Source organism: Piliocolobus tephrosceles, chromosome 13, assembly GCF_002776525.5.
Source record: "Piliocolobus tephrosceles isolate RC106 chromosome 13, ASM277652v3, whole genome shotgun sequence".
NCBI lineage: Eukaryota > Metazoa > Chordata > Mammalia > Primates > Cercopithecidae > Piliocolobus > Piliocolobus tephrosceles.
The window spans coordinates 93,249,328-93,275,738 of NC_045446.1; the positions used below are offsets into that span (position 1 = coordinate 93,249,328).

Consider the following 26,411-nt stretch of genomic DNA (forward strand, 5'->3'; position numbering starts at 1 on the left):
TAGTTTTATATGATTGTGGTCATAAAAGTTACTTGATATGATCTCTATCTTCCTTAATCTCTTAAGACTTCTTTTGTGACCTAACATATCCTTGAGAATGTTGCATGGGCAGTTGAGAAGAATGTGTATTCTGTAGCTATTGGATAGAATGTTCTATAAATGTCTGTTAGGTCCATTTGGTCTATGGTGCAATTTTAGTTCAATGGTTTTTTATTTTTTGTCTAGATGATCTGTTCATTGTTGAAAGTGGGGTCTTAGAATCCCCTACTATTACTATATTGCAGTGTCTGTTTCCTTGTAGATCTAATAATATATGCTTTTTATATTTTGGTGCTCTTCTCTTGGGTGCATCTATATTTACAGTTGTTATATCTCTTTTTTGAATTTACTCCTTTACCGTTAGTATAATGAGCTCCATAGTCTTTTAAAAGTATTTGTGACTAAAAATCTATTTTATTTTATATAATATGGTTATTCCTGTTCACTTTTGGTTTTTATTTATAAGGAATATCTTTTCCATCTCTTTTCAGTCCATTTGTCTTTAATGAGTAGGCAACATATAGTAGGGTCTTGTTTATTGATTCAGCCACACTATATCTTTTAATTGGAAAATGATATGGTTTGACCATGTCTCCACACAAATCTCATCTTGAATTGTAATCCGCATAATCCCTGTGTGTCATGGGAGGGACCCAGTGACAGGTAATTGAATCATGGGGGTGGTTTTCTCATGCTGTTCTCATGATAGCGAGTTCTCATGAGATCTGATGGTTTTATAAGCTACTGGCATTTCCCCTGCTGGCACTTTCTCTCTCTCTCTTTTCTTTATATATTACCCAGTCTAAGGTGTTTTCTCATAGCAATGTGAGAACAGACTAACACAGTAAATTGGTACCAAGAGTGGGGCATTGCTATTAAGATACCCAAGAACGTGGAAGCAACTTTGGAACTGGGTAATGGGCGGAGGTTGGAACAGTTTGGAGGGCTCAGAAGACAGGAACGTGTGGGAAACTTTGGACCTTCCTAGAGACTTGTTGAATGGCTTTGACCAAATGCTCATAGTGATATGGACAATGAAGTCCAGGCTGAGGTGGTCTCAGATGGAGATGAAAACCTTTTTGGGAACTGAAGCAAAGGTCACTGTGGCTCTGCTTTAGTAAAGAGACTGGTAGCTTTTTGCCCCTGCCCTAGAGAACTATGGAACTTTGAACTTGAGGGAGATGATTTAGGGTACGTGGCAGGAGAAATTTCTAAACAGCAAAGCATTCAAGAGGAAGCAGAGCATAAAAGTTTGGAACATTTGCAGTCTGATGATGCAATAGAAAACAAAAACTCATTTTCTGGGAAGAAATTCAAGCCAGCTATGGAAAGTTGTATAATGGAAGAACCAAACACTAATTGCCAAGACAATGGGGAAAATATCTCCAGGGCATGTCAGAGAGACCTTCATGGCAGCCCCTCTCATCATAGGTCTGGAGGCCTAGGAGAGAAAAATGGTTTCTTGGGGCAGGTCTAGGGCCCCCCTGCTGTGTGCAGCATTGAGATTTGGTGCCCTGCATTCCACCTGCTCCAGCGTGGCTAAAAGGGGTCAAGGTACAGCTCAGACTGTTGCTTCAGAGGGTGCAAGCCCCAAGCCTTGGCAGCTTCCACCTGGTTTGGGCCTGTGGGTGCACGGAAAACAAGAATTGAGGTTTGGAAACCTCTGCCTAGATTTCAGAGGCTGTATGATAATAGATGGATGTTCAGGAAGAAGTCTGCTATAGGGTTGGAGCCCTCATGGAGAACCTCTGCTAGGGCAGTGTACAAAGGAAATATGGGGTCATAGCCCCCACACAGAGTCCGTACTGGGCACTGCCTAGTGGAGCTGTGAAAAAAAGGCCACCATCCTCCAGACCCCAGAATGGTAGATCCACCAACAGCTTGCACTGTGCTTCTGGAAAAGCCACAGACACAGAAAAACAGCTGTGAAAGCAGCCAGGAGAGGGGAGTTGTACCCTGCAAAACGACAGAGGCAGAGCTGCCCAGGGCCATGGGAGCCTGTCTTTTGCATCAGCATGGCTTAGATTTGAGATATGAAGTCAGAGGAGATCGTTTTGGAATTTTAATGATTGCCCTATTGGATTTTGGACTTGCATGGGGCCTATAACCCCTTTGTTTTGCCCAATTTCTCCCATTTACAATGGGTGTATTAGCCAATGTCTGTACCCCCATTGTATCTAGGAAATAACTAACTTGCTTTTGGTTTTAAATGCTCATAGGCGGAAGGGACTTGCCTTGTCTCACATGAGACTTTGGTCTTGGACTTTTGGGTAATGCTGGAATGACTTAAGACTTTGGGGGACTGTTGAGAAGGCATGATTGTGTTTTGAAATGTGAGGACATGAGATTTTGGAGGGGCCGGGGACAGAATGGTATGGTTTGGCAGTGTCTTTACACAAATCTCATCTTGAATTGTAATCCCCATAATCCCCATGTCTTATTTGAGGGACCCAGTTGGAGACAATTGAATAATGGGGGCAGGTTTCCCCAGGCTGTTCTGATGATAGTGAGTGAGTTCTCATATGATCTGATGGTTTTATAAGTATCTGGCATTTCCCCTGCTGGCACTCATTCTCTCTCCTGCTGTCCTGTGAAGAGGTGCCTTTGGTCATGATTGTAAATTTCCTGAGGCCTCCCCAGCCAGGCAGAGATGCATCTCAATTAAAACTCTTTTCTTTGTAAATTACCCAGTCTCAGGTATCTCCTTGTAGCAATGTGAGAACAGACTTATACAGAGAATTTAACCCATTAATATTTAAGGTTATCAATATGTAAGGACTTCAGCCATTTTGCTAAATGTTTTCTGGTTGTTTTTTAGATCTTTGGTCTTTTCTTCTCTTGTTTAAATCTGGTTTGGTTGTTTCAGTGTTGCCAAGCCTTGTTTACTTTTTTTTCTTATTTGTGTATCTGTTGTAATTTCTTTCTTTGTTTTCACCATAGGGCTAACATAAAGAATCCTGTAGTTGTAATAGAGTATTTTAAACTGATAACGTAACTTTGGTTGCATAACACTACTACACGCCTTTCTCTCCCTCATTTGTGTTTGTGTTATCTTGATATACATCTTTGTGTATGATGGGTTCCTTAGCCACTATTTGTAGCTGCTGTTTTTTTCACCATTTTGACTTTAAATCTTCATACTAAAGAATTGAAAGATTTACATAGCATGATTAGAGCAATTCAGTATTCTTAGTTTGTTATAAATTAACATCTACTGGTGGGTTTTATACTTTCATGTGCTTTTATGATCGTTTTTTGTTAGGCCACTCTAGTAGTGACGAATTACCTCAGCTTTTAATTATCTGGAAAGGTCTTTATTTCTCCTTCATTTCTGGAGGATAGCTTTTGCTGGATATTACATTGTTGACTGATTTTTTTTTTTTTTTCTTCTCAATACTTTCTCATCCTATTCTCTGCTGACCTGCAAGGCTTCTGCTGCGAAGTTTGACTGTCTAGTGGGGATTCCCTTATATGTGACTTCACATTTTTCTCTTGCAGCTTTTAGAATTCTATCTTTGTCCTTGACTTTTGACAGTTTGATTGAAATGTGGAACTTTTGGGGTTGAATATAACTGGGACCTTTTGAGTTTCTTGGTTCTGTATGTTCATATCTCTCCCAAGACTTGGGAAGTTTTCAGCTATTATTTTGTGAAATAGATTTTCTGTGACATTCTCTGTCTCTTCCCCCTTTTGCACTCATGTAGTGCAAATATTTTTTCACTTAATGGTGTACCATAAGACCCATAGGCTTTCTTCATTCTTTTTTTCCTCTTATTTTTTCCCCCTTGGACTGGGTTATTTCAAAAGACCTGACTTCAAGTTCAGAGACTCTTTTTTTCTGCTTGTCCTAGTCTGTTTTTGAAGCACTCAATTGTATTTTTTAGTTTATTTTCAATAAAGTAATATCGTATAAGAGAGATCAGACTATTGTACATAATATTTACTAAAATTTAATATTCTTATTAAATAAGTACTTTTTAGTCTTTTGATTATACTTATAGATATTGGTGGAAAACTAACCATTTAGTTATATAATCCTGTTTTTAAATGTCTAAATTAAAAATGAAACTAATCTTCTACATTCTTGTATATTTAATTCTAGTATGAATATGCAAAATACAAATAATTTTTTCTTCTCCATATCTTGGTGGAAGAGTTACTTTTATAGAATTTGAAGTTACTTTTTACATTTACATAGGGTGAAGATTGCTTCTTTTGAGACAGTCTCGCTCTGTTGCCCAGGCTGGAGTGCAGTGGCACAATCTCAGCTCATTACATCCTCTACCTCCCAGGTTCAAGAGATTCTCATGCCTCAGCCTTCCAGTTAGCTGGGATTACAGGCATGTGCCACCACACTTGGCTAATTTTTGTATTTTTAGTAGAGACAGGGTTTCACCATGTTGGCTCAGCTGGTCTCGAACTCCTGGCCTCATGTGATTCCTCCAGCCTTGGCCTCCCAAAGTAATGGGATTACAGGTGTGAGCCACCATGCCAGGCTGAAGGCTGCTTTTTACATTTTCTTGCAAAGATGTGCACATGCAGTCCAAAAAGTTATTTTAACTCCATTAATACTGAGCATAAACTTTAAAAAAAATTTATGATCCAAATATTTATAATTGTCATTAAGAATTGTACATCTCTGTCCCGATTTTACCTACTGTCTCCCAAATCCCTTCATTTCACACAGGCAACAGAGTATATTTATGAGCCTTGTTTGTTAGTGGCATGCTAGAAGTCACTTTGCTCTTTAATTTTCTTGTGATAATTTATCATATATATTTCAAGTTCTCTACTTTGAGTTCTAACATTGGTAGGACTGGTTGCCTTACTTTGCTCTGATTAAGAAAAGAGCTCTTACCATTTGTTTTAAGAGAAATCAATTCACTTACACAAAATGAGCTAATTAGGGTAAGCCCTTGGGAGATTGCAAATAGAGAGTAGATTTTCAGGCCACTGTGATGGCTGGGACTGCTTAGATACTTCAGGTTTTTAATTTCAGGAGGTTAAAATCAAATATAGTTTAGAGATTGCTTATAATGCTTAAATTTGCATCTCACTGAAATGAAAATAATCAGTGTCTGGCTCAGAGAGAGTAACCTCTAATTCCAAGGCGATTCCAAAATATTATTTTAAAATGTTTCACTTTGTGCAATAAACATTTCTGAGGATTTTTACATCTGAAAATATCTTCATTTCATCTTCACATTTCTCTAGTAGACTGATAGTATAGCTGCAGATCAATTTTTAGCTTTCCAATTCTTTTCCTACAACTCTTAGAAAATATTACTCATTGGTCTTTTATTGAAAAAATTAACCTGATTCTTATTTCTTTGACAGTGACTATTTCTTTCCTTCAGAGTATCCTTTGTCTCTGATATTAAGACTTGGGAAGTTTTCAGCTATTATTTTGTGAAATAGATTTTCTGGGACCTTCTCTGTCTTTTCTCCCTCTTGCACTCATGTAGTGCACCATAATATGTTCAAGTGTATGTTTTTGTTTTTGTTTGCATCTATTCTGTTTGATACTCTAAAGCCAACCTTTCCACCTATTCCTGGTAACTCAAACCAGCTGGATTGCATGCTATGGTATATTAGGTTCGCTGCTGGCTATGTCTAGTTGTTGATATTGCTCTTTTTTAGCTCTGAAATAGTGACACAGGGGATAATGATGCAATCAAGACAATGTGAAAAGAAAAGTTTGCAACCAAAATCTCTCTCTAGTCTGGTTTGCCCCAGCCATGGCAGTTACCATGTTCTCTCCTCCCACTTACAAGTACCCCAACACTTTCTTTCTTCCAGATGTTTCCCATTCCTGTTGTGCCATCTTCTGTGTTCAGTATCCTTTTGTCAAACACAAGATTTGGAAGTGGGAGATAGTTTTCCATTTTGTGTATAAACCAGGGTAACTTTTAAAACTCCATTTTAATTCATTTGTAAAATAAAGTTTCCCCAAATTTTTATATTACATTCATAATAGCCAAATTTATCAAATATTTTCCTTTTCATTCTGCTATAATTTTCCCCCTCCCATTTTCTTCCCAAAGCCGTTACCATGATGGAGGCTTCTATTCCTTATTGACTAAGGCAGAAAACTCCAAATTTTGACTCTTACTTCCTTTCAAATCATCCTTTATTAATGTAACATTTATTTTTCTAAGGAAAATCCTTTTTTTCCCCTCCATAACTTGAAGCTGCTTCTATAGTAAAGCAGATCTCACTGTTGCATGAACAAACTGTGACAGATTCTGTGAGGACTTTCTAAATGCTCTTTCCTTCTCCTGGAATCTCCTAGCTATGCTTAACCAATAAAAATCAGGTAATGCTCCAGCGTGTTCCAGAAGCCCTCTCAGTTGTTACTGATTTCCCCTTCTGTATTTCTAGTACCAATATATAACTTAAATAATAATTTCCATAAAAGTTATGTTTTAAACTAGGCAAGTTAAGATCTGGCACTTGAATAAACAGGAATTCTCTTATTTAGGAGAGAATTTTAAAGTTTATATATACAAATGATTCAAATGAAAGAATTTAAGGCTACATTTTAGTTTTAGAATTTGTCATTATTTTTATCAGGTTATAGTTAATTACTAGCTAAACTTAATGGAATAATTACACTTTAGCAAACATCAGTCAATTTATGATGAAAAGTAAAGAGCAGCGAGTCATCCAGGTTCTAATCTTTACCCATTAAGTATTTACAGGAATTTAGCTGAATCATTTCTGTAACTGACTGTAAACGGTCGAGATAACTCACTACCTTTGGACTGGTCTGAATCACTTCTGAAGTTTTTCTTAGGTTTCTCATGGGTAAAATAACGTAATAACCTCTTCCCTCTCTAGTCGTTTGTTTTCTCATTTGCTCATTTATTTATTAAATATCTATTGAGGGACTACTATGCAGTAGGTACTATATTAGATGCTAGTGATTTACACTAGAAATTATGCTAAAGATTATACCAATATACACACGAAAAAGAGTACAGGTATTACAATCTTCTTTGGGAGCCCAGAAGAGGGAATGATTAATTCTGCTGATAGGAAAGTCAGGGAAGACTTTTTTTTTTTGGAGGTTACGTGATGAGGAATTTTTTTTTTTGTTTTTTTGAGATGGGGTCTCCCTCTGTCACCCAGGCTGGAGTACAGTGGTGCGATCTCAGCTCACTGGAACCTCTGCCTCTCAGGCTCAAGCAATCCTTCCAACCTCAGCCTCTCTAGTAGCTGGGACCACAGGTGCACAGCACCAGCCTGGCTAATCTTTTGAATTTTTGGTAGAGATGGGGTTTCACCTTGTTACCCAGTCTGGTCTCAAACTCCTGAGCTCAGGCGATCCACCTGCCTCAGCCTTCCAAAGTGCTGGGATTCCAGACCTGAGCTAACATGCCCAGCCAAGGAATTCTTTAGACAAAAAAAGGTGGAATGGTATTCCAGGGAAAAGGAAATACCTGCCATGTTTGTTATTCTAACCTAACTGTAGCCAGTAGAACTAGGTTGGAAAGGGGTTAATATCATTCTGGAGTGCTTATGCTTTATCCTTTAGACAAGGAGGATATAACAACTAATAAGAAGCGGGCATGGAGGTGATATAAAAGGTTTGTGTTTTATAGAGGCAAAATTGATGAGGATGTACATAGAAGCTTAGATTAAGAAGATAGAGGCCTGAAAACCAATTAAGAAGTTATAATGTTCTAAGAGCAAGGTGGGTAGGGACTTTAGTATTGTGGCAGTGTGAATATAAAGTAAGAAGAGTACAAAGATGCTTCAAAAGTAGAATCAGTCTTCACAGAAATCCTATATGGATCTAATAACAAACAGATGTGATCGCAGTTTTTGAAACGTGGACTCTTCATAGATTAAATATTATCATCCTTGTTTAAGGATTTGTGCATTTATAAAAGCTTAGCATAACAAGCACTAGTAGTGTTTATGACACTGCCATATTCAATATCATTTATTTATTTATTTATTTATTTATTTATTTATTTGAAACGGAGGCTTGCTCTGTCACCTGGACTGGAGTACAATGGCGCAATCTCGGCTCCCTGCAACCTCCGCCTCCCAAGTTCAAGCAATTCTCTGCCTCAGCCTCCAGAATAGCTGGGACTACAGGCACCTGCCACCATGCACGGCTAATTTTTGTATTTTTAGTAGAGATGGTGTTTCATCATCCTGACCAAGCTGGTCTTGAGCCTCGTGATCCACACGCCTCGGCCTCCCAAAGTGTTGGGATTACAGGCGTGAGCCACGTGCCCAATCTTTTATTAATTTAGACGTTCATGCTTGAAGATTAAGACTGTGTCTTTAAATTTGTAGTGATGTTAGTGACTATATTTTTTGGTAAAATATATATTTAAATATATAACTTTTAACATGACTTTGTGTTAATGGTTAACTCGTTATTGTGTAAACTGTTCAAATACACAATTTAACATCTTCTTTTTGTGTAATTTTTCCTGGTATTCTGAAAAATTCAGTAAGTTTGAAAACAATCATTTGAAAAGCAAAATAATAAAAAGTATAACACCCAAAGAATCTAATCTTCTTTAGTATTCTCCATGTATGCCTTTGAAAGGTCAGTTCTTGCTTTAAAATTTTTATTACATACCAGCTACCACCCAGCAATTTTTAATACCTGGTTGATGGTGATATCTATTGAGAATTACTGACATTCTAACCAATTTACATCTACTTTATATAGCTTCAGAACTCCCATTAATTCTCATTTAAATTACCCATATAAGAGGTGCACATAAAACAATCTCTTTTGGGCTGGTAGAATTTGTTGAGAGAAAAATAGGTGATAGACTTTTTTCTGAACAAGAGTTGAACCAGTAACTATATTTTTGTCCAGAATATTCCCTAGATTTATGTATCTGCCAAATTAAACTTGTAGATTTAGAATAGCTTAATTTCTAAAGAATATACTGAAGTTAAATAAAATTAAGAAAGTAAAAATAGTACCTTCTTAGGTTGTTGAACTAAAAATATCTTTAAAATTGATAATTTCTTCCTCTCAGAGTCTTGTCCAATTTTCTTTCCTATTAATCAAGGTGAGTCATAAAATGATTGCTATATACTATGTTTCAAAACTTTGTGGTAGGATACTTATTTGTAATACATACCTTTGTTGGATGAAAGCATTTCTCAGTTGTGCTTAGAGCTTTCTTTTTGCTAACACTTCTGAAACTCCACAAACGAATTCACTGTTTTGTATGTACCAGGTGAAAGAGTTCCCTTTGAATTTAGTTCTTATTAAAACTTTATCTATGCCCCTCCTTCTAAACTGATATGTTTCATTCCTTTTGATAATAAAAATTATGTCATTTACTTACAGACTTTCAGTCAGCGAAGTAGAACAAATACTAGGTATTTTAATGGATAATTTAATATAGAGAATTAGTAACACTGGAGAGCTCAAAAAGCAAAAAGGCAAGAGTGGAATAACAGATATTTGCAGGAAGCAGCTACCTCCCCTAGAGCTAGAGGAACAAAGGGAATCAAAGAGTCTGAGGTAATCTGAATGCAGAATTGGAGAAAGACCCCTTGGAGCCAGACTTAGACCTCTGAGGAAGGAGTGCTGCTCTTCAGAAGTGTTGATGTGTTCGAGGGGGGATCCTTTGACTCATGCTGAGGGTGCCAAAATAAGCTGGACACTGGAGCCAGCTGCTGTTGTTGGAAGGATACTGAAAAGAATCTCAAGTGAACATGAAGAAGGAAGTTTCTTTTCCTCTATTCCAGCTTCTCGTTCTTCTGTAGAAATCCCACTGGCAGAACCTAACAGGATATCATCTGTAAAGGAGAACTTCTGTTTGCAGTTAGCCCCAGCCTCACAAACATGTATGTTATGCTGAGAGATAATACCTCCTACATAGTAGAATATGCCTTTTCATTTGCACATCCTTTAATTTTATTGGGTTTTTTCTCTAATGTTTTGCTTCTTGATTTGGGTGGCTAGTTGGGTCATTCTCGTTTTAAAAATCTTTTTTTTTTTTTTGAGACGGTGTCTCACTTTGTCTCCCAGGCTAGAGTGCAGTGGTGCAATCTTCACTCACTGCAAGCTCCGCCTCCCGGGTTCACACCATCCTCCTGCCTCAGCCTTCCGAGTAGCTGGGACCACAGGCGCCCACCACTACGCCCGGCTAATTTTTTTGTTTTTAGTAGAGATGGGGTTTCACCGTGTTAGCCAGGATGGTCTCGATCTCCTGACCTCGTGATCTGCGCGCCTCAGCCTCCCAAAATGCTGGGATTACAGGCTGAGCATTATATACATGTAAAAAACCTGCACTTGTATCCTCTAAATCAATAAAAATAAATAGAGAAAGAGACAGAATGAGAGAAAGAAAAGCAGACAGAAAGGAATTAAGAAAAGAAAAGCTTATTCCCTCCTAGCAGCTCCATGATCAGATAATGATTTTGTTTGTATACACTGAGCTTTTTAAGGACAGATGAACCTTAAAATGTAAGAAGCAAGCCTTCAAAAATATACAATTCAGGCCGGGTGCGGTGGCTCAAGCCTGTAATCCCAGCACTTTGGGAGGCCGAGACGGGCAGATCACGAGGTCAGGAGATCGAGACCATCCTGGCTAACACGGTGAAACCCCGTCTCTACTAAAAAATACAAAAAACTAGCCAGGCGAGGTGACGGGCGCCTGTAGTCCCAGCTACCCGGGAGGCTGAGGCAGGAGAATGGTGTAAACCCGGGGGGCGGAGCTTGCAGTGAGCTGAGATCTGGCCACAGCACTCCAGCCTGGGTGACAGGCGAGACTCCATCTCAAAAAAAAAAAATACAATTCAATCAATTGTACTTACATTAAAGAAATCCCTAGTAATCAATTAAGTAAACATATGGCTCTCACTTGCTAGTTTCATCAGAAAGCATACTGCATAGTTGTTGTAACATACTCATTTTGTGATTGTTAGCTGTATTTGAATTATAAATATTGAGTTTATTTTCAAGACTATGTAACATACAATTTAACATGTTGCTACTGCATAAATATGCTCCATTCATCTTTTGAGAATGCTTAAAGCAGCTGTATTTATTTTTAGAATTGAGTTATTTTCAGCTTGGATATTGTGGGGATTGCTAAATCAACCTTTTAAAAAGTTTAGGCTGGACATAGTGGCGCATGCCTGTAATCCTAGCATTTTGGGAGGTCAAGGCAGGTTGATCACTTGAGTCCCAGAGTTTGAGACCAATCTGGGCAACATGGCAAAACCCTGTCTCTACAAAAAATACAAAAATTAGCTGGGTGTGGTGATGGGTGCCTGTATTCCTAGCTATTCAGGAGGCTGAGGTGGGAGGATCACCTGAGTCCAAGAGGTCGAGGCTGCAGTGAGCCACTCCAGCCTTGGTGACAGAATAAGACCCTCTCAAAAAGTAAATAAATAAAAAATAAAATGTTTAATAAATTTAGCTACCTATTTTCTCAGATTGTAGATAAATGGAATCTTGCTTCAATGATCTAAGTTTGAGTGTTTTTGTTCTATTAAGTGACAGTGCAAACAGTGCTATCAACCTAATAAAATGGATTAAAATCCACAAAATATACTTTGAAACAAACTAAATTAGTACTTGTTAATCTTGCTTAGTATATGATTGATAAATATTTAAATACCACATATTATTTACTGCTAGGAACCCTGTTTTAATATAAAGGATTACAGAAGGTCTATAACTCAAATTTTATTTGAATTTTATTACTTAGTTGATTTAGGATGGAGATGTGCTAAATATTACTTATTGCATGCTCTGACAAGTAGTTAATTCTAATTAATTTTTCATAATATTAGACTTTTTTCCCCCTCTGGATTCAGTATGTGTGTATCTCAAAAACGATTTCAGAGTATTCATAATGTAAATATAGCAGTGATAGGGATAAAAATGTCAATATTTAAGCTCATAGGCTGAATCTGCTTTTAGGAATGATTTTATGCTAATAAAATTTACTTAATGTTGATTTATTTAATGGCAATAACCATGGTACGTTAAATTACTTACTATGCTACATAGATGAAAAAGCAACAGTGCCACCATAGACTTGTCAATGTGGCAACTGGTAGAATGAGGAGAAGGGATCCTTAATGAAGACTGTAAGCAGAATACGTAGAGAAAATTTAAGATAATGAGTAGTAGGTAAGAGAATAGCACTTTCCACAATTATTTCTTGGCAGCTCTTTGACACTTTTATGATATTTTTGAAAGTGATCTTTTTCTTTTAATTATTGACAGTGATTTTTTTCTCTTAATCACATAAGCTATTTTGAAACAAATGGGATTCCTTCAGTTTTTCTCAAGAAACCCCAGAACTGTCATATATCACAGCCTCTGTTAAAGTATATATATAGAAATAAATACTAAGATATAATGTTCACTGATCTTGAGCACAAGATTTTGTTTTTGGTTTTACTCTGGTTTGGTGTTGTAATTTTCAAATTGAAATAAATGCCCATTCACATTTTATTTTAAAACCGTGATCTCTTCTGTTCTCTTTGTAGTGGTTGAGTAGTATTGCAGCTGTTCTGATCTATTTGCATTGACTTACAGGATGCCATTTTTTCTATTTTCTTTTCTTACCATACTATTACTTAATGTGGTTTCCCTTTCACTATTCCTAATTCTTATTTCCCATATATTTTCTTTCTTTTTTTTTCCTTTTTTGAGATGGAGTCTCACTCTGTCATCCAGGCTGGAGTGCAGTGGCATGATCTTGGCTCAGTGCAACCTCCCTCTCCTGGGTTCAAGCAATTCTCGTGCCTCAGCGTCTTGAGTAGCTGTGGTTTCAGGTGCACACCACCATATTCGGCTAATTTTTTTTTTTTTTTGTATTTTTAGTAGAGGCAGGGTTTCACCATGTTAACCAGACTGGTCTCAAACTCCTTACCTCAAATGCTTCACCTGCATTGGCCCCTTCAAAGTGCTGGGATTGCAGACGGGAGCCACCGTGCCTGTTCCACACACCACTTTAAATGTTGATGAACTCCAGAATTCCCTTCCTGTGTATTTGCTGACTTAATACATTTGACCATTTATAAATAAAAGCATTTCAAAAACAATTTTTAAAATGGAATAGAACAAAAGGTTTAAATAAGTTTCAAAGCGTTTTATATATCAGTGATCTGTGTTACTATTCAGTAAATATTATAACATTTTTCTTTTAGAATTCAAACCTGATACATCAGAAAGTGCCTCCTCCTAATGATCGACAAGGATCTCCAATATTGTCATTCATCATTCTTGAACAATTTAATGCTATTCGTTTAGTACAAAGTGTTCACCAGTCTCTTGCTGCTCTCAGCAAAGTCATCAGAGGAACTACTTTATTGAGTTCAGAAGTACAAAAATTGGGAAGTGCTTTATTAAACCAAAAGGTAAGTGAGTACTAACTGTATGTATTTTTATTTCATTTTTATAAGTGACTCCTCCATCACACATATATTTGTTAGGAATATATAGTTAATAGTAGCAGAAGACCCAAGTCACACTGGCTTAAGCCATATAAAAATTAATTGGCTGATGTAACTGAAGAATCCAGTGGTATCTAGCATTATGCCAGCTTATGTAAGAACTTAAATTGTCATTAGGGTGTCAGCTTATGTAGTTGACTAGTAACTATCTAGTGTTGTATATATAATGAAATCTATGTTGATTTCACTTTGGGGCAGGTCCCCTATAAGTGAGCTTGAGTTTTATATTCTGAGCTCCAAGTCCAACAGAAAGAACACCTGTTTTCTAGTAATGCACACAAAAACCTTAGGATTTGCTTTGATTAAAACCAGTTGGCTCACGTGTTACGCCTATTCCTATACTAGTTCAGTGGGCAGTGTGTGCAAAGCTCTCACTGACCACAGCTTCAGCCAAATGCCTCTTCTTAGAGCTGGGGATGGATTTATCTTTGCCTGTAACCCATATACTGAGAGTAAGGAAAAGATGGTTACCAGTGAAAAGTCTAGATACTTTTAGAAAAAGGGGAAATCAACACTTCTTGTGCTGAAAAATTGGACCATTTTAAATGATAGTAAAATCCATGTATTTCATAGCTATTTGATAGAAACAAAAATATGGGATGTTCTGCATAGATTTATTTTAGCTGTTTGGAGAATAGAAACTTTGCAGAAGTTGGTATCTGGAAAATACTTCACTGGAGTACTATAGGAATTAAGTTTTCTTTTCCCCCCCTCCTTGCTGTTTATACTCAATATAGGCAATCTTCTGATAGTCAACCTAAAAGTCCTCTCTGTTTATATTCTGTTTGAATATAAAACAATAGCCTTCCTGGAACTTCCTACATTCATATATATATACTAACATTAAAATATCCAGTGCTTTTCTACATATACAGAAACGTCTACTCTGGCATCCTTATCTTCTTTTTTACCTTGAAAAAGAATCTGTTTTGCATTGCTTTTTCTTTGTGCATAGATTGCCATTACTGTTAATCAACTGTGATTATCAAAATACTATAGTTTTGATTTGTACCACAGATTGTAACTAATTTGTTTTTAATTTGGAGTAGATATATTGTCAGTCATGGAAGATTCTTGGCACAGTGAAGGAACTAGTTGGAAAGGATTCTAAACTTTCTAAGAACTTTACTTAGTTAACTCATTTAATCACCACAGTAACATTCTGAGTGACATACTATTATCTCTGTTTTACTGTGATGAATTTGAGGCAGTGGGGTGTTACATAACCAGAGTCACAGAGCAAAGAGTTCCAGAATCACGATTTGAATCTGGGTATGTCCTGTTGTCATAATAAATGTAAATGCTTCAAATTTATATATCAAAATATAAATGCCCTTGAGAGTAAATTTCTTTATCCAACTATATGCTGTAGAGAACAAAATGTATCAGTAAGACAAATTGCTGTTGAATTAGAAGAGAAAATAATAATATAGGAAGATGACATGTAGAAGAGAACAGTAAGTCTAGTAGAACTGGTACACAATGAAGTATAATTAGGATTGGATTAGATTTTGAGGTCTTTAAAGCCAAAGAAAGGAACTTGGATTAAATGCTGTAGGCAATAATTATATTTATATGTAGAAATAATATAGCAAAATGGCTAAGAATGTGGCCTCTGGAATATGTCTGCCTGTTTGAGTTCTATTCTACCACATAGCAACTGTGTAACCTTGGGTAGGTTAATTAAGCATCTCTAAACTTCGCTTTTCTCATTGTAAAATGAGGGCAATAATGGTACCTACCTCATGGGATTATTACAAGAATTAAAACATCAGTAAAGTGCTTGGCACATAGCAAGCACCCTACAAATGTTGTTCTTGTTATTGTTATTTTAGGATAATTTTACTATGAAAAGCTCTTCAGGTATTTATCTGGTATCATTGTACAAAATAAGTTTATAGAAATAGGAATACCGTGTAGGTTACTGTAATTCTCATCTCAGGAAGAGGTAGTTAAGTTAGGGCCTGGAATAAGATATTTCAAGATGGTTCTATGTGATATTAATAAAAAATGTAAGAGGTAATTGGTAACCCATCAGAGATAGTGAAGAGGTAAGATGTACCCCATCATAGATAGTGAAAGAGGTTTCAAAATATTCTGAGATTTATAGGAGGGTGAAGTAAATACCTGAAGTAATTGTGATGGATAGTGCTTGAATTATCTGTTTTTGACTACCTTCTGTTAGGCTGTGGTGAGCTCAAGTAATTGAAACTCCTGATGCAAGTAATACAGATATATTCAGGAGGGGTACTTCTAAGGGGTTGAGGGAAAAATGCCTGTTGAGGGTCAGTGTCCCCCTAATTTTGGTGTAGGAGCTAGACTAGAGTGGTAAAATGTCCAGAAGAAACCAGCACAGAATACTTCTGAGATAATAAATGGGATTATTCCATATCAGAGGCCTTTTTGGACAATGGTTGTATGGTGGCCTTGAAATGTACTTTCTTGGATAATATCACATCATCAGTGGTATATAGATAGTGTATTGGTTAATAGGCCTAGGGTTAAAAGAGTTGTAGAGTTGAAGTGAAATCACATGACCAGGCCAGATGTTATTAGAAGAGCTGAGAGAGCCCCTGTTAATGGTCAGGGGCTGGGGTTGACTATATGGTACGCATGTGTTTGGTGGGTCATTACATATTGTCATGTAGATAGAGGCTTAAGGGCTAGGGTGAATTCGAGAATGGTTAGTAGGATTAAAATAATGAAAGCAATTGAAGCTGTGGGAAGACTAATAGTTGATAGTACTAGTGTGGCTCTCTGATTAAGTATATTAGTAGGTGGCCGGCTGTAATGTTGGCTGTTAATTGTTCAACTAGTGCTATCAGTTGGATGAATAGGCTAATAGTCTCAATGATTACCAATACAGGAATAAGTGGTATGGGTCTGCCTTGTGGTAAAAAGTGGGCTAAGGAGATTTTCTCTTTTAAACCGGAAGCCTGTAATGACTGCCTGCTCATAAGGGGACTGCTATACCTAAATTTATTGATAATTGGGTAATTGGTGTAAATGAATGGGGTAGAAGCCCGAGGAGATTGGTCGAGGCAATGAAGAAAATTAGGGATATCAGTATTAGGGATCAGGTTTGTCCTTTAATGTTATGAGCAATTATTATTTGGTTTAGTACAAGTTGAACTATTCATTGTTGAATGGAGATCAGTCGATTACTAATTAGATGATTGGAGGTTAGATAGTATGGTGGGAAATAAAATGGTTAATACTACTGCGGGTAGACCTAGAAATGTCAGGGTAATAAAAGAGGTGAATAAATTTTCATTCATTTTAATTCTCAAGAGGTTAAATGTTCTTGCGTTTTGATTATTTTTTGTGTAGGGGGTGTGTAATAAATGACATTTGATAGTTTTAACTGAATAATATAGAATAAAGTTATGATTATTGACAAGATAACAGTAGATCATGTGGAAATAATCTAGTTGAGGCATTCACTGCAGAGAGGTGCCGACCTCTCAATCTTTAACTTAAAAGGTTAAAGCTAAGTAGCTTTACAGTGATATTATAGTGTGGTTGTGGATCAGGTTTCGAAATTTTTTAAGGGAATTGATTCTAGGACAATAGGTATAAAACTGTGGTTAGACCCACAAATTTTTGAGCACTCTCCATAGTAGAGGCCTGGTCATGTAGCAGTCAAGGTAGTTTAAGCGTTCAGGAATTGCATCTCTTTTGATGCCTAGTGAGGGAATAGTTCATGAGTGTAGGACGTCTTTTGATAAGACTAATATACAGATGGGTATCTCTACTGGGAGAACTGTTAGGTTATCAACTTCAAGGAGTCAAAGCTCTCCTGGCTTTAAGTCTGCTGTTGGGGTTACATAAGAATCAAAGCCTAACTCTTCATATTCTGTACACTCATAGCTTCAGTATCAGTGGTGACCAATTGTTTTGATGGTAGTAGAAGGGTTGTGAACCTCATCTGTTTTATATAGAATACGTAGGGATGGAAGGGCAATTAAAATTAAGATAATGGCAGGTAAGATAGTTCAGACAGTCTCGATTTCTTGGGCATCTATGGTGTTAGTATAAATTGATTTTGTTGTGAGTATTAGGGAAATAATATATAGGACCAGGGAACTAATTGGGAAAATAATTATGAGTGTGGTCATGGAAAGTGAGTAATTCTTCCATAATAGAGGATGTAGCACCTCGAAGGCCTAACTAAACTGGATGAGCCATTATGACATACAGGGTTTGACCTATAAATCTGACAAAGTTATGTAATGATTTTACTAATATCTTATCAAGAAAGCCATAGAGGTTATGGGATTGGCTAGAAACCAGTTTCTGGAGGTTTGATTCCTTCCTTTTTTGCTTAGGTTTTCACATAGGTTGCTTCTTCGAATGTGTGGTAAGGTGGTGGACAGCCGTAAAGTCACTCTAAATTAGTAGATGACTGTTCAGTTGTTAGAACTTTTCATTTTGAAGCAAAGGCTTCTCAGTTCATAAAAATTGTTAGTATAACCGCTGTTAGTGAGATAAATGAGCCTACTGATGAGATAATATTTCATGTGGTATACGCATCGAGATAATCAGAGTAACGTTGGAGCATACCGGATAGGCTGAGGAAGTGCTGTGGGGAAAAGGTTAAATTAACACCTATAAATATAATGGTGAAGTGGATTTTAGACAAAGTCTGATTAATTGTATAACCTGAAAATGAGGGGAATCAGTGGACAAAGCACCATACCATGGCGAATACTGCTCCTATTGATAGGACGTAGTGGAAATGGGCTACAACATAATGTGTGTCATGTAAGATAATGTCTAGTGATGAATTAGCTAGTACAATGCCGGTTAGACCTCCTACTGTGAATAGGAAAATGAATCCTAGGGCTCAGAATATTGCGGGAGATCATTTGATGTTACCGCCGTGCACTGTAGCTAATCAGCTAAAGACCTTGACACCAGTAGGGATAGCAATAATTATAGTAGTGGCAGTGAAGTGTGTCCATGTGTCTACGTCTATTCCTACTGTAAATATATGGTGAGCTCATATTATCCCTAGGAAGCCAATTGATATTACAGCTCATACCATGCCCCCATATACCCAAATGGTTCCTTTTTTTTCAGAATAATATGTTACGATATGGGAGATTATTCCAAAGCCTGGTAGAATAAGGATATAGACTTCAGGGTGACCAAAGAATCAGAATAAATGTTGATACAAGATAGGGTTGCCTCCCCCAGCAGGGTCAAAAAAAGTAGTATGAGGTTACAGTCAGTTAATAGTATGGTAATGCTGGCAGCTAGAACTGGGAGAGAAAGGAGGAGAAGGACTGCTGTAATGGTGACTGATCAGACGAAAAGGGATATTTGATATTGGGATAAGGCTGGGGGTTTTCTATTAAATTGTAATAAAGTTAGTGGCTCCTAAAATAGAAGAAACACCAGCCAAGTGGAGTGAGAAGATGGTTAGACCTACAGAGGTTCCTGCATGAGTTAGGTTCCCTGCTAAAGGGGGATAAACAGTTCAGCGCGTTCTAGCGCCAGCTTCTACCATTGAGGATGCAAGCAGGAAAGGGGAGGAGAAGTCAGAAGTTCATATTATTTATGCAGGGAAATGCTATGTCGGGTGCCCCAATTATCAGAGGGACTAGTCAGTTACCAGAACCTCCAATTATGATTGCTATGACCATAAAGAAGATTAATACAAATGCGTGGGTTGTAACAATAACGTTATAAATCTGATAATCTCCTAGCAGAGTTCCTGGTTGGCCTAATTCTGCTCGAATTAGGAGGCTTAAAGCAGTGCCCACTATTCCCACTCATGCACCAGATAACAGATATAGTGTTCTGATGTCTTTGTGGTTAGTTGAAAACAATCAATGATTGATAAACATAAGTGAAAAAAAGGTAAAATGGGTGAGTAAGCGTTCGACTGTAAATCTAAACACAGAGGTCAAGGCCTCTTTTTACCAGCCCTGAGGTGATTTCTCATGTTGAATTGCAAATTCAAAGGAGCAGCTTCAATCCTGCCGGGGCTTCTCCTGCCTTTCCCCCACAATGGCAGGAGAAGTAGATTGAAGCCAGTTGATTAGGGTGTTTAGCTGTTAACGAAATTGGTGGTTTGAATTCCACCAATCTAGCAAGAGCTTAGCTTAATTAAAGTGATTGATTTGCATTCAACTGATGCAGAATAGTCTTGCAGTCCTTAGATCTGTTACAGAAATTAGGTGTAATTTACTTACTAAAGGCTTTGAAAGTTCTTGGTCTTATTTAACCTAAATTTCTAAGTTATGATTAATATTATTGGAGAGATGAGTAAAAGGAAGGTAGAAGACATAAGTGAGAGGAGGAGTAGTATGAGTTTTGTGCTTTCGAATTGTCATTTTATTTTCATATTATATGTGGGGAATATTGTTACTGAGATAGAATAAATTAGGCATATATAAAAGTATAGATAGAGTAGGGTTATGAAGGAGCTATAATGATTGGGGTAACAGACAATTGTTTTTTGTAAATTCTCGAATGATGGCTCATTTAGGCAGAAATCCTGTTAGTGGAGGTAAACCTCCTAGGGATAATAGAATTAGTGGGATTATAGGTGTTAACCATGTTAGCTTCAGGCATGAGATAGTGACAGGGTTGTAGTGCTTATACTCAGGTTGAGTGAGTGCTAGGAATGCCGTGATTGTTAAAAAATAAATAATCAGGTTAAGAATAGTAATGCTTGGGTTATAAATTAGTACTGCTATTATTCAACCTATATGACTAATTGAGGAGTAGGCTAGGATTTTGCACAGTTGTGTTTGATTAAGTCCTCCTCAACTGCCCACCATAATGCATAAAATTGTGATAGAATATTTGTGTTTATTGATGGGAAAGTTTGAAATATAATGAAGATAGGGGCTAGTTTTTGTCATATGAGGAGAAGTATGCCAGACATTAGAGAGGTTCCTTGAGTTGCTCTTGGGACTTAGAAATGAAGAGGGCTCTTTCTAGTTTTATTACTAGGGCTGTTACTAAGGATGAAAATTGATTAATGGTATTTATTGTTCATGTCCAGAGTACAGGTTATTGGAAAGGATACCTGTCATACGAATTATAGATGGCGGTTGCTTGTGTAGGGAAATATTTGGTGGCTGCTTCTCCAGGGTGGGGATTTATTTTTTTAAATTAAGATTGGAGTAAGAGCTAATATGTTTATTTCTAGGCCTGTCCAGATGAGAAATTAGTGTGAGCCTAGTATTGTGATAAGAGTTCCTGTGAAAATACTTAAAGAAATAATAAGTTGGGCTAGTGGATTAATTAGTACGAGAAGGATATAACCAACAGTTTCAGGGTGTGGGCTCGATAGCTTATTTAGCTGACCTTACTTTAGGACGTGGCATAATAAGTAGCACGGAGAATTTTGGATTCTCAGGGGTAGGTTCAATTCTTATGTTTCTAGAAATAAAAGGATTTAAACCTCTATCGTTTATCAAAGTAATTCTTTTATCAGACATCTATGTTTGGGATAGAATGCTGGAAATTAGAATAGGCATTGAGATATATGCAGAATGCTAGTGTAAGTGGTAAAAAAATTTTCATGGGAGATACATGAGTTGGTCGTAGCAGAAACAGGGTATGCTGTTCGAATTCATAAAAACAGGATAGTAAAAGGAGTGTCTTGAGATAATGAAATTTGTGGTATAGAGTTCTGGTGAATGTATGCTGTGTAGTGCTCTTAGAAATTATGATAATATTCATATATTATGCTATGAAGAAGAGGGCAAATGAACCTGCAGCATATTCGATGTTGAAGCCTGAGGCTCTGATTCTTCTTCTGTTAGCTCAAAAGGGGCCCAGTTAGTTTCTGCTAGTGTGGAGATAAATCAGATTATGGCTAGGGGCCATCATGGTAGGAAGAGTCAGAGAAATTTTTGCATTGTGATGAGTGTGTGTAAGTAAAATGAGTCACTTATCACAACTGATAATAGGATAATGGCTAAGGTGACTTCATATGAAATTTGTCTGGGCTACAGCTTGTAATGTGCTGATTAGTACATAATTTGAATTAGGTGCTCATACTGATCATAGAATAGATGGCTAGGCTTGATGTGGCTAGTATAAATAGGAGGCCTTTATTAAAATTAGTTAGAGGATCTGCTATAGGGAGGTGAGTTCACAAGAGGAGAGCAATAGAAAGGGCCAGGGTTGGAGCAATAATATAAAGGGTAACAGTAGATGCTGAGGGTCATAAAGGTTCTGTGGTGAAAAGTTTTAGTGCGTCAGCGAATGGTTGAAGCAGTCCGTAGGGGCCTACAATGTTAGGTCCTTTGCATAGTTGTGTATAGCCTAAGATTTTTCATTCAATGAATGTAAGGAATGCTATAGCAATTGTAGTGGGAATAATAAGTAGGAGGTGGTTAATTATAGGCATACTGTTAAGAAGAGGAGTTGAACCTCTGATTTATAAAGTTTTAAGTTTTATGCAATTGCCAGACTCTGCCATCTTAAACCCTGTTCTCAGGTCAGATGTGTGATGATTTGTTAGATTGAGATAGTATCATCTATGAGGTGAGGGTGCTTTATGAAGTGGGCCCTATTTCTCTTGTCCTTTCGTACTAGGAGAAATATTAAATAGATAGAAACCGACCTGTATTACTTCAGTCTGAACTCAGATCACGTAGACTTTATTGTTGAATAAACGAACTCTTAATAGCAGCTACACCATTAGGATAGCCTGATCCAACATCAAGGTCGTAATCCCTATTGTCAATGTGGACTCTAGAATAGGATTGTGCTGTTATCCCTAGGGTAACTTGTTCCATTGATTAAATTATTGGGTCAATATATGTTGACTCGCTTAGACTAGCGCAGTCTTAGTTTAGGTTGTTCAGAGGTTGAATTACGCTCCGAGACCCCAGCCAAAAATTTTAATGCAGTATGGGTTAGGGCGAGTTTCTGTTTGCATTAATGAAATAAAGTTCCATAGGGTCTTTTCATTTTATTTGTTTATATCCCACCGAATAATTTCACTGATTAAAAGTAAGAGACAGCTGAAGCCTTGTGTGGCCATTTATACAAGTTCCTATTTAGGGAACAAGTGATTATGCTACCTTTGCACAGTCAGGATACCATGGCCGTTGAACATATATCACTGGGCAGGCAGTGCCTCTAATACTGGTAATGCTACAGGTGATATTTTTGGTAAACAGGCAGGGTAAGATTTGCTGAGTTCCTTTTACTTTTTGTAACCTTTCCTTCAGGAATACCTGTGTTGGATTAACAGTATAAATAATAGGGTCCTTATTATATCACTTGTTAATATTAGGCTGTTAACCGTCAGTGGGTTATTCCGGTCTGATGTAAGCTTATGCAATGGAGAGTATCTTCATGTTACTTATATTAACATTATTGCTTCTATTAAGCAATAGATTAAGTCCAATGTAATATTAGGAGTTCAGTAGAGTGATTAGGATTTAAAATAATTACATGTTGAGCTTGAATGCTTTCTTAATTGGTGGCTGCTTTGGGGCCAACTATGGTGCTAATAATTTTTACTCTCTGGAGGAAGGTTATTTCCTAGGGTATAAAGATCTGTCCCTCTTTAGACTAGCAGTTAAACTTACAGGGGGACTAAGTAGTTCTGTGGGTAAGTAGACGGCTATGCTTAATGTGGCTAGTATAAATAGGGCTTTATTAAAATTAGAGGATCTGCTATGGGAGTTGTCTAAGATTCTATCTTGTACGACCAGCTATCACCAGGCTCAGTAGGTTTGTCACTGCTACTCATGAATCTTCCCACTATTTTGCCACATAGGTGGGTGTGTTCTTCAGCTGTTCTTGGGTAGCTCGTCTTGTTTTGGGGGCTTGGCTATGGGTCTCTCTGTAAAGTTATTTCTAGTTATTACATTATGCAGAAGGTATAAGGGTTTGTCTTTGCTTTTTAATGCTTGATTCAGTTCTTTCGTCTTTCCCTTATGGTACTATGTCTATTGTGCCAGGATAAAATTTGTGTCACCTATACTTTTATATAAGATAAATGGTTTAAGATTATTTGATGATATCTTTAGTGAGGTTTGGGGTGAGATTTGGCTCAAAGTGATCAAGTCATGATGAAATCTTCCGGGTATAATCCAGATACTTTGGATTAAGCTGTACTTTGGTTTGTCCAAGTGCACTTTCCAGTATGCTTACCACGTTATGACTTATCTCCTCTATATATGTGTAGAGAGTTTTTAGTACTAAGGATTTCTAGAATAGTATTTGAAAAGGTGACAGGCAGTGTGTGTGTGCTTCATGGCCTTATTCAACCAAGCACTCTACTCTTGGTTTACTGCTAAATCCTCCTTGAGTCTTTAGGTTTCATAAAATTTGTTGTGAGATTTTCTGGGTATAGAAAATGTAGCCCATTTCTTGCCACCTCATGAGCTACACCTTGACCTAATGTTTTTATGTGTATTACTTGTACTTACTCTATAACCTTTTTAGGGTTTGCTAAGATGGCAGTATATATGCTGGGGTCATGAGGTGGTGAGGTAGATTGGGGTTTATTGATTATAGAACAGGCTCCTCTAGAGGGACATAAAGCACCACCAAGTCCTTTGAGTTTTAAGCTATGGCTTGTAGTATTCTGGTTAATGGTTTTGTTAATGTAACTATTACAGTTTAGGGCTAAGCATACTGGGATATCTAATCCCAGTTTGGATCTTAGCTGTTGTGTCTTCAGGATATCAAAGCCACTTTCGTAGTATATTTTATTTCAGCCTAAGTTTTTTACCACTTAAATGGAGTTTAGCTTTATTGAGGGCAGATCTTAAACCCTCTTTACGCCGAGTTCTATTGGCTTGGGTCAATGGTATGGCCATGGTGGCTGGCCCAAAATTTACCAACCCTATATATCAGTATAGCTTAAACTTTTGTTTATTACTAAATATTTATCATTACTGGTTCCCGTGGGGGTGTGGTTGAGCAAACTATTTGAGCTGCATTTGTGCATGCTTGATACTTGCTCCTTTTGATCTGGGTAATATAGAGGGCATTTTTCACTGGGGTGGGGATGCTTGCGTGTCTAATCTTACTAAGAGCCAATGGAAAGACCAGGACCAAATCTATCTGTTTATAGGGTTGTGTAAACCCATCTAGACATTTTCAGTGTCTTGCTATAAATAATAAAGGTACATTAATTGCATAAATCCTTGAGTATAAAAAGAAAACAAGGAAAGAAGAAATAAGTATACATAGTCGTTTACAGTTCTAGAAATCCAGTGGTTTAAAGTTGAGTTGGCAGAGGTTTAGTTGGGGGTTACTCATAATTAGGGTATAATTGATTTAGGCTATGATATATAGGGTAGCACTTTCAGAAGGGTATATTCAAGGTATCATATCAGTATTAGGGTGGGAAATTAGTTGTGCTTATTGTATAAAATGGAGGCTTAGTTTAGTAGGATTTTACGATTGTTAGGAAAATTACATCGATTGAGGGGTAGCTGTTGAGGTACTTGTGATTAAAATATGATTCCTGGGCAAATTTGGTTTCTTGTTTTGTTTCTGCTGTTAATTATCTTAGTGACTTGTGGCATAAACACTTGAAAAAAGGATAATTTAAGTCATTTTCTATGATTATAATTTTATGTGGCTTAGATTATGTTGAAAGATAAAGAACAAAAAGGGCTTAATTATATGAAACAATTCTTTCATTAAAGACCAAAATATTTTAGAAAGGGGTCATAAATTTTTAAATTTTATATTTTTCCTTTGAACCAAGATCTAAGTATTTCATTATTTCACATAGCAACAAAACTGGATGGCTTATTTCTTAAAGTGTATTTATGTAAGATGCAGATAATTTTAATATATAAAGTATTCTATATTATACTTTGAATTGAGAAATACAACCTCAGAAAATATCACTACTTGTGAAATATTTGTATTATTTGTATGAAAATGAATTTGTTAAAATTCTTTCAAAGGATGAAAAATGTGTTTTACAAATCATGTTTAAATTCTGTCACAGATGGTATTCTTAGAAATAGTTTAGGCTATTTGATGAAATTCAAATGAGACTAGTCCGAATTTCACTAAGATCAGATCAGTAAAACGCTTTCTGACATCTACTTTCTAATGAGTTTTAACAAAAACTGAGAATTCAGTACTACCCCATTTATTTCAAAATAAAAGTTAATTTTTTATTACATTTGAATGTGACAAGTTATGTATGAGCCATATGATTTAATGTGCTTTAGGAAAGAGTTCAGTACTTGACATTTTCTTTACTATGTGTGACATGATTGGAGTAGGAAATTTCCTAGAGAGAATAATGACTTATTTCTTTGATAACTTATGATTATCCGCTAAAACTTTTCTTTTAAATACACAATATTTATAATTTGTTCGTTAAAGAAAACAATATTGTAAAATAGTTATCTTCTACATGTTAGAACATAAGCTTTAAAACGTAATTTAAAATATATGGCAAAAATTGCAAAGGTTCAAATGCCAAATTGCTTTATCTTGCCGAATAATCACTAAGAGAATGTACCATCTTAGTAGAAAGTAATAGGTTGTATTGATTAATTGAACCTCTTTTAAAGCCAACATATCTATTGGTTATACATTTCTATGTATTCTAACATGCAAGTTGGTAACACTAAATGGCTTTTTAATTTTTTAAACCAGGGAGTCCCTCAATAATATAGCAAAAATGTGCTAGTGGATCCTGTGTCTTTTTTTTTTTTTTTTTTGAGTCTGGCTCTGTCGCCCAGGCTGGAGTGCAGTGGCTGGATCTCAGCTCACTGCAAGCTCCGCCTCCCGGGTTTACGCCATTCTCCATCTCGCCCGGCTAGTTTTTTGTATTTTTTAGTAGAGACAGGGTTTCACTGTGTTAGCCAGGATGGTCTCGATCTCCTGACCTCGTGATCCGCCCGTCTCGGCCTCCCAAAGTGCTGGGATTACAGGCTTGAGCCACCGCG

At 36.9% G+C, this 26,411-nt stretch overlaps 1 protein-coding gene across 2 annotated transcripts in view; it reads left to right on the forward strand.

Moving 5' to 3' along the window:
- DYNC2H1 (dynein cytoplasmic 2 heavy chain 1) overlaps positions 1-26,411 on the forward strand; it is a 352,433-nt gene that overhangs the window by 264,335 nt on the left and 61,687 nt on the right. For both annotated transcript variants that reach the window (XM_023208014.3, XM_023208015.3), the window contains one exon: positions 13,198-13,407. In XM_023208014.3, coding sequence (XP_023063782.2) covers positions 13,198-13,407 — 210 coding nt within the window. The remainder of the gene's footprint in view (positions 1-13,197; positions 13,408-26,411) is intronic.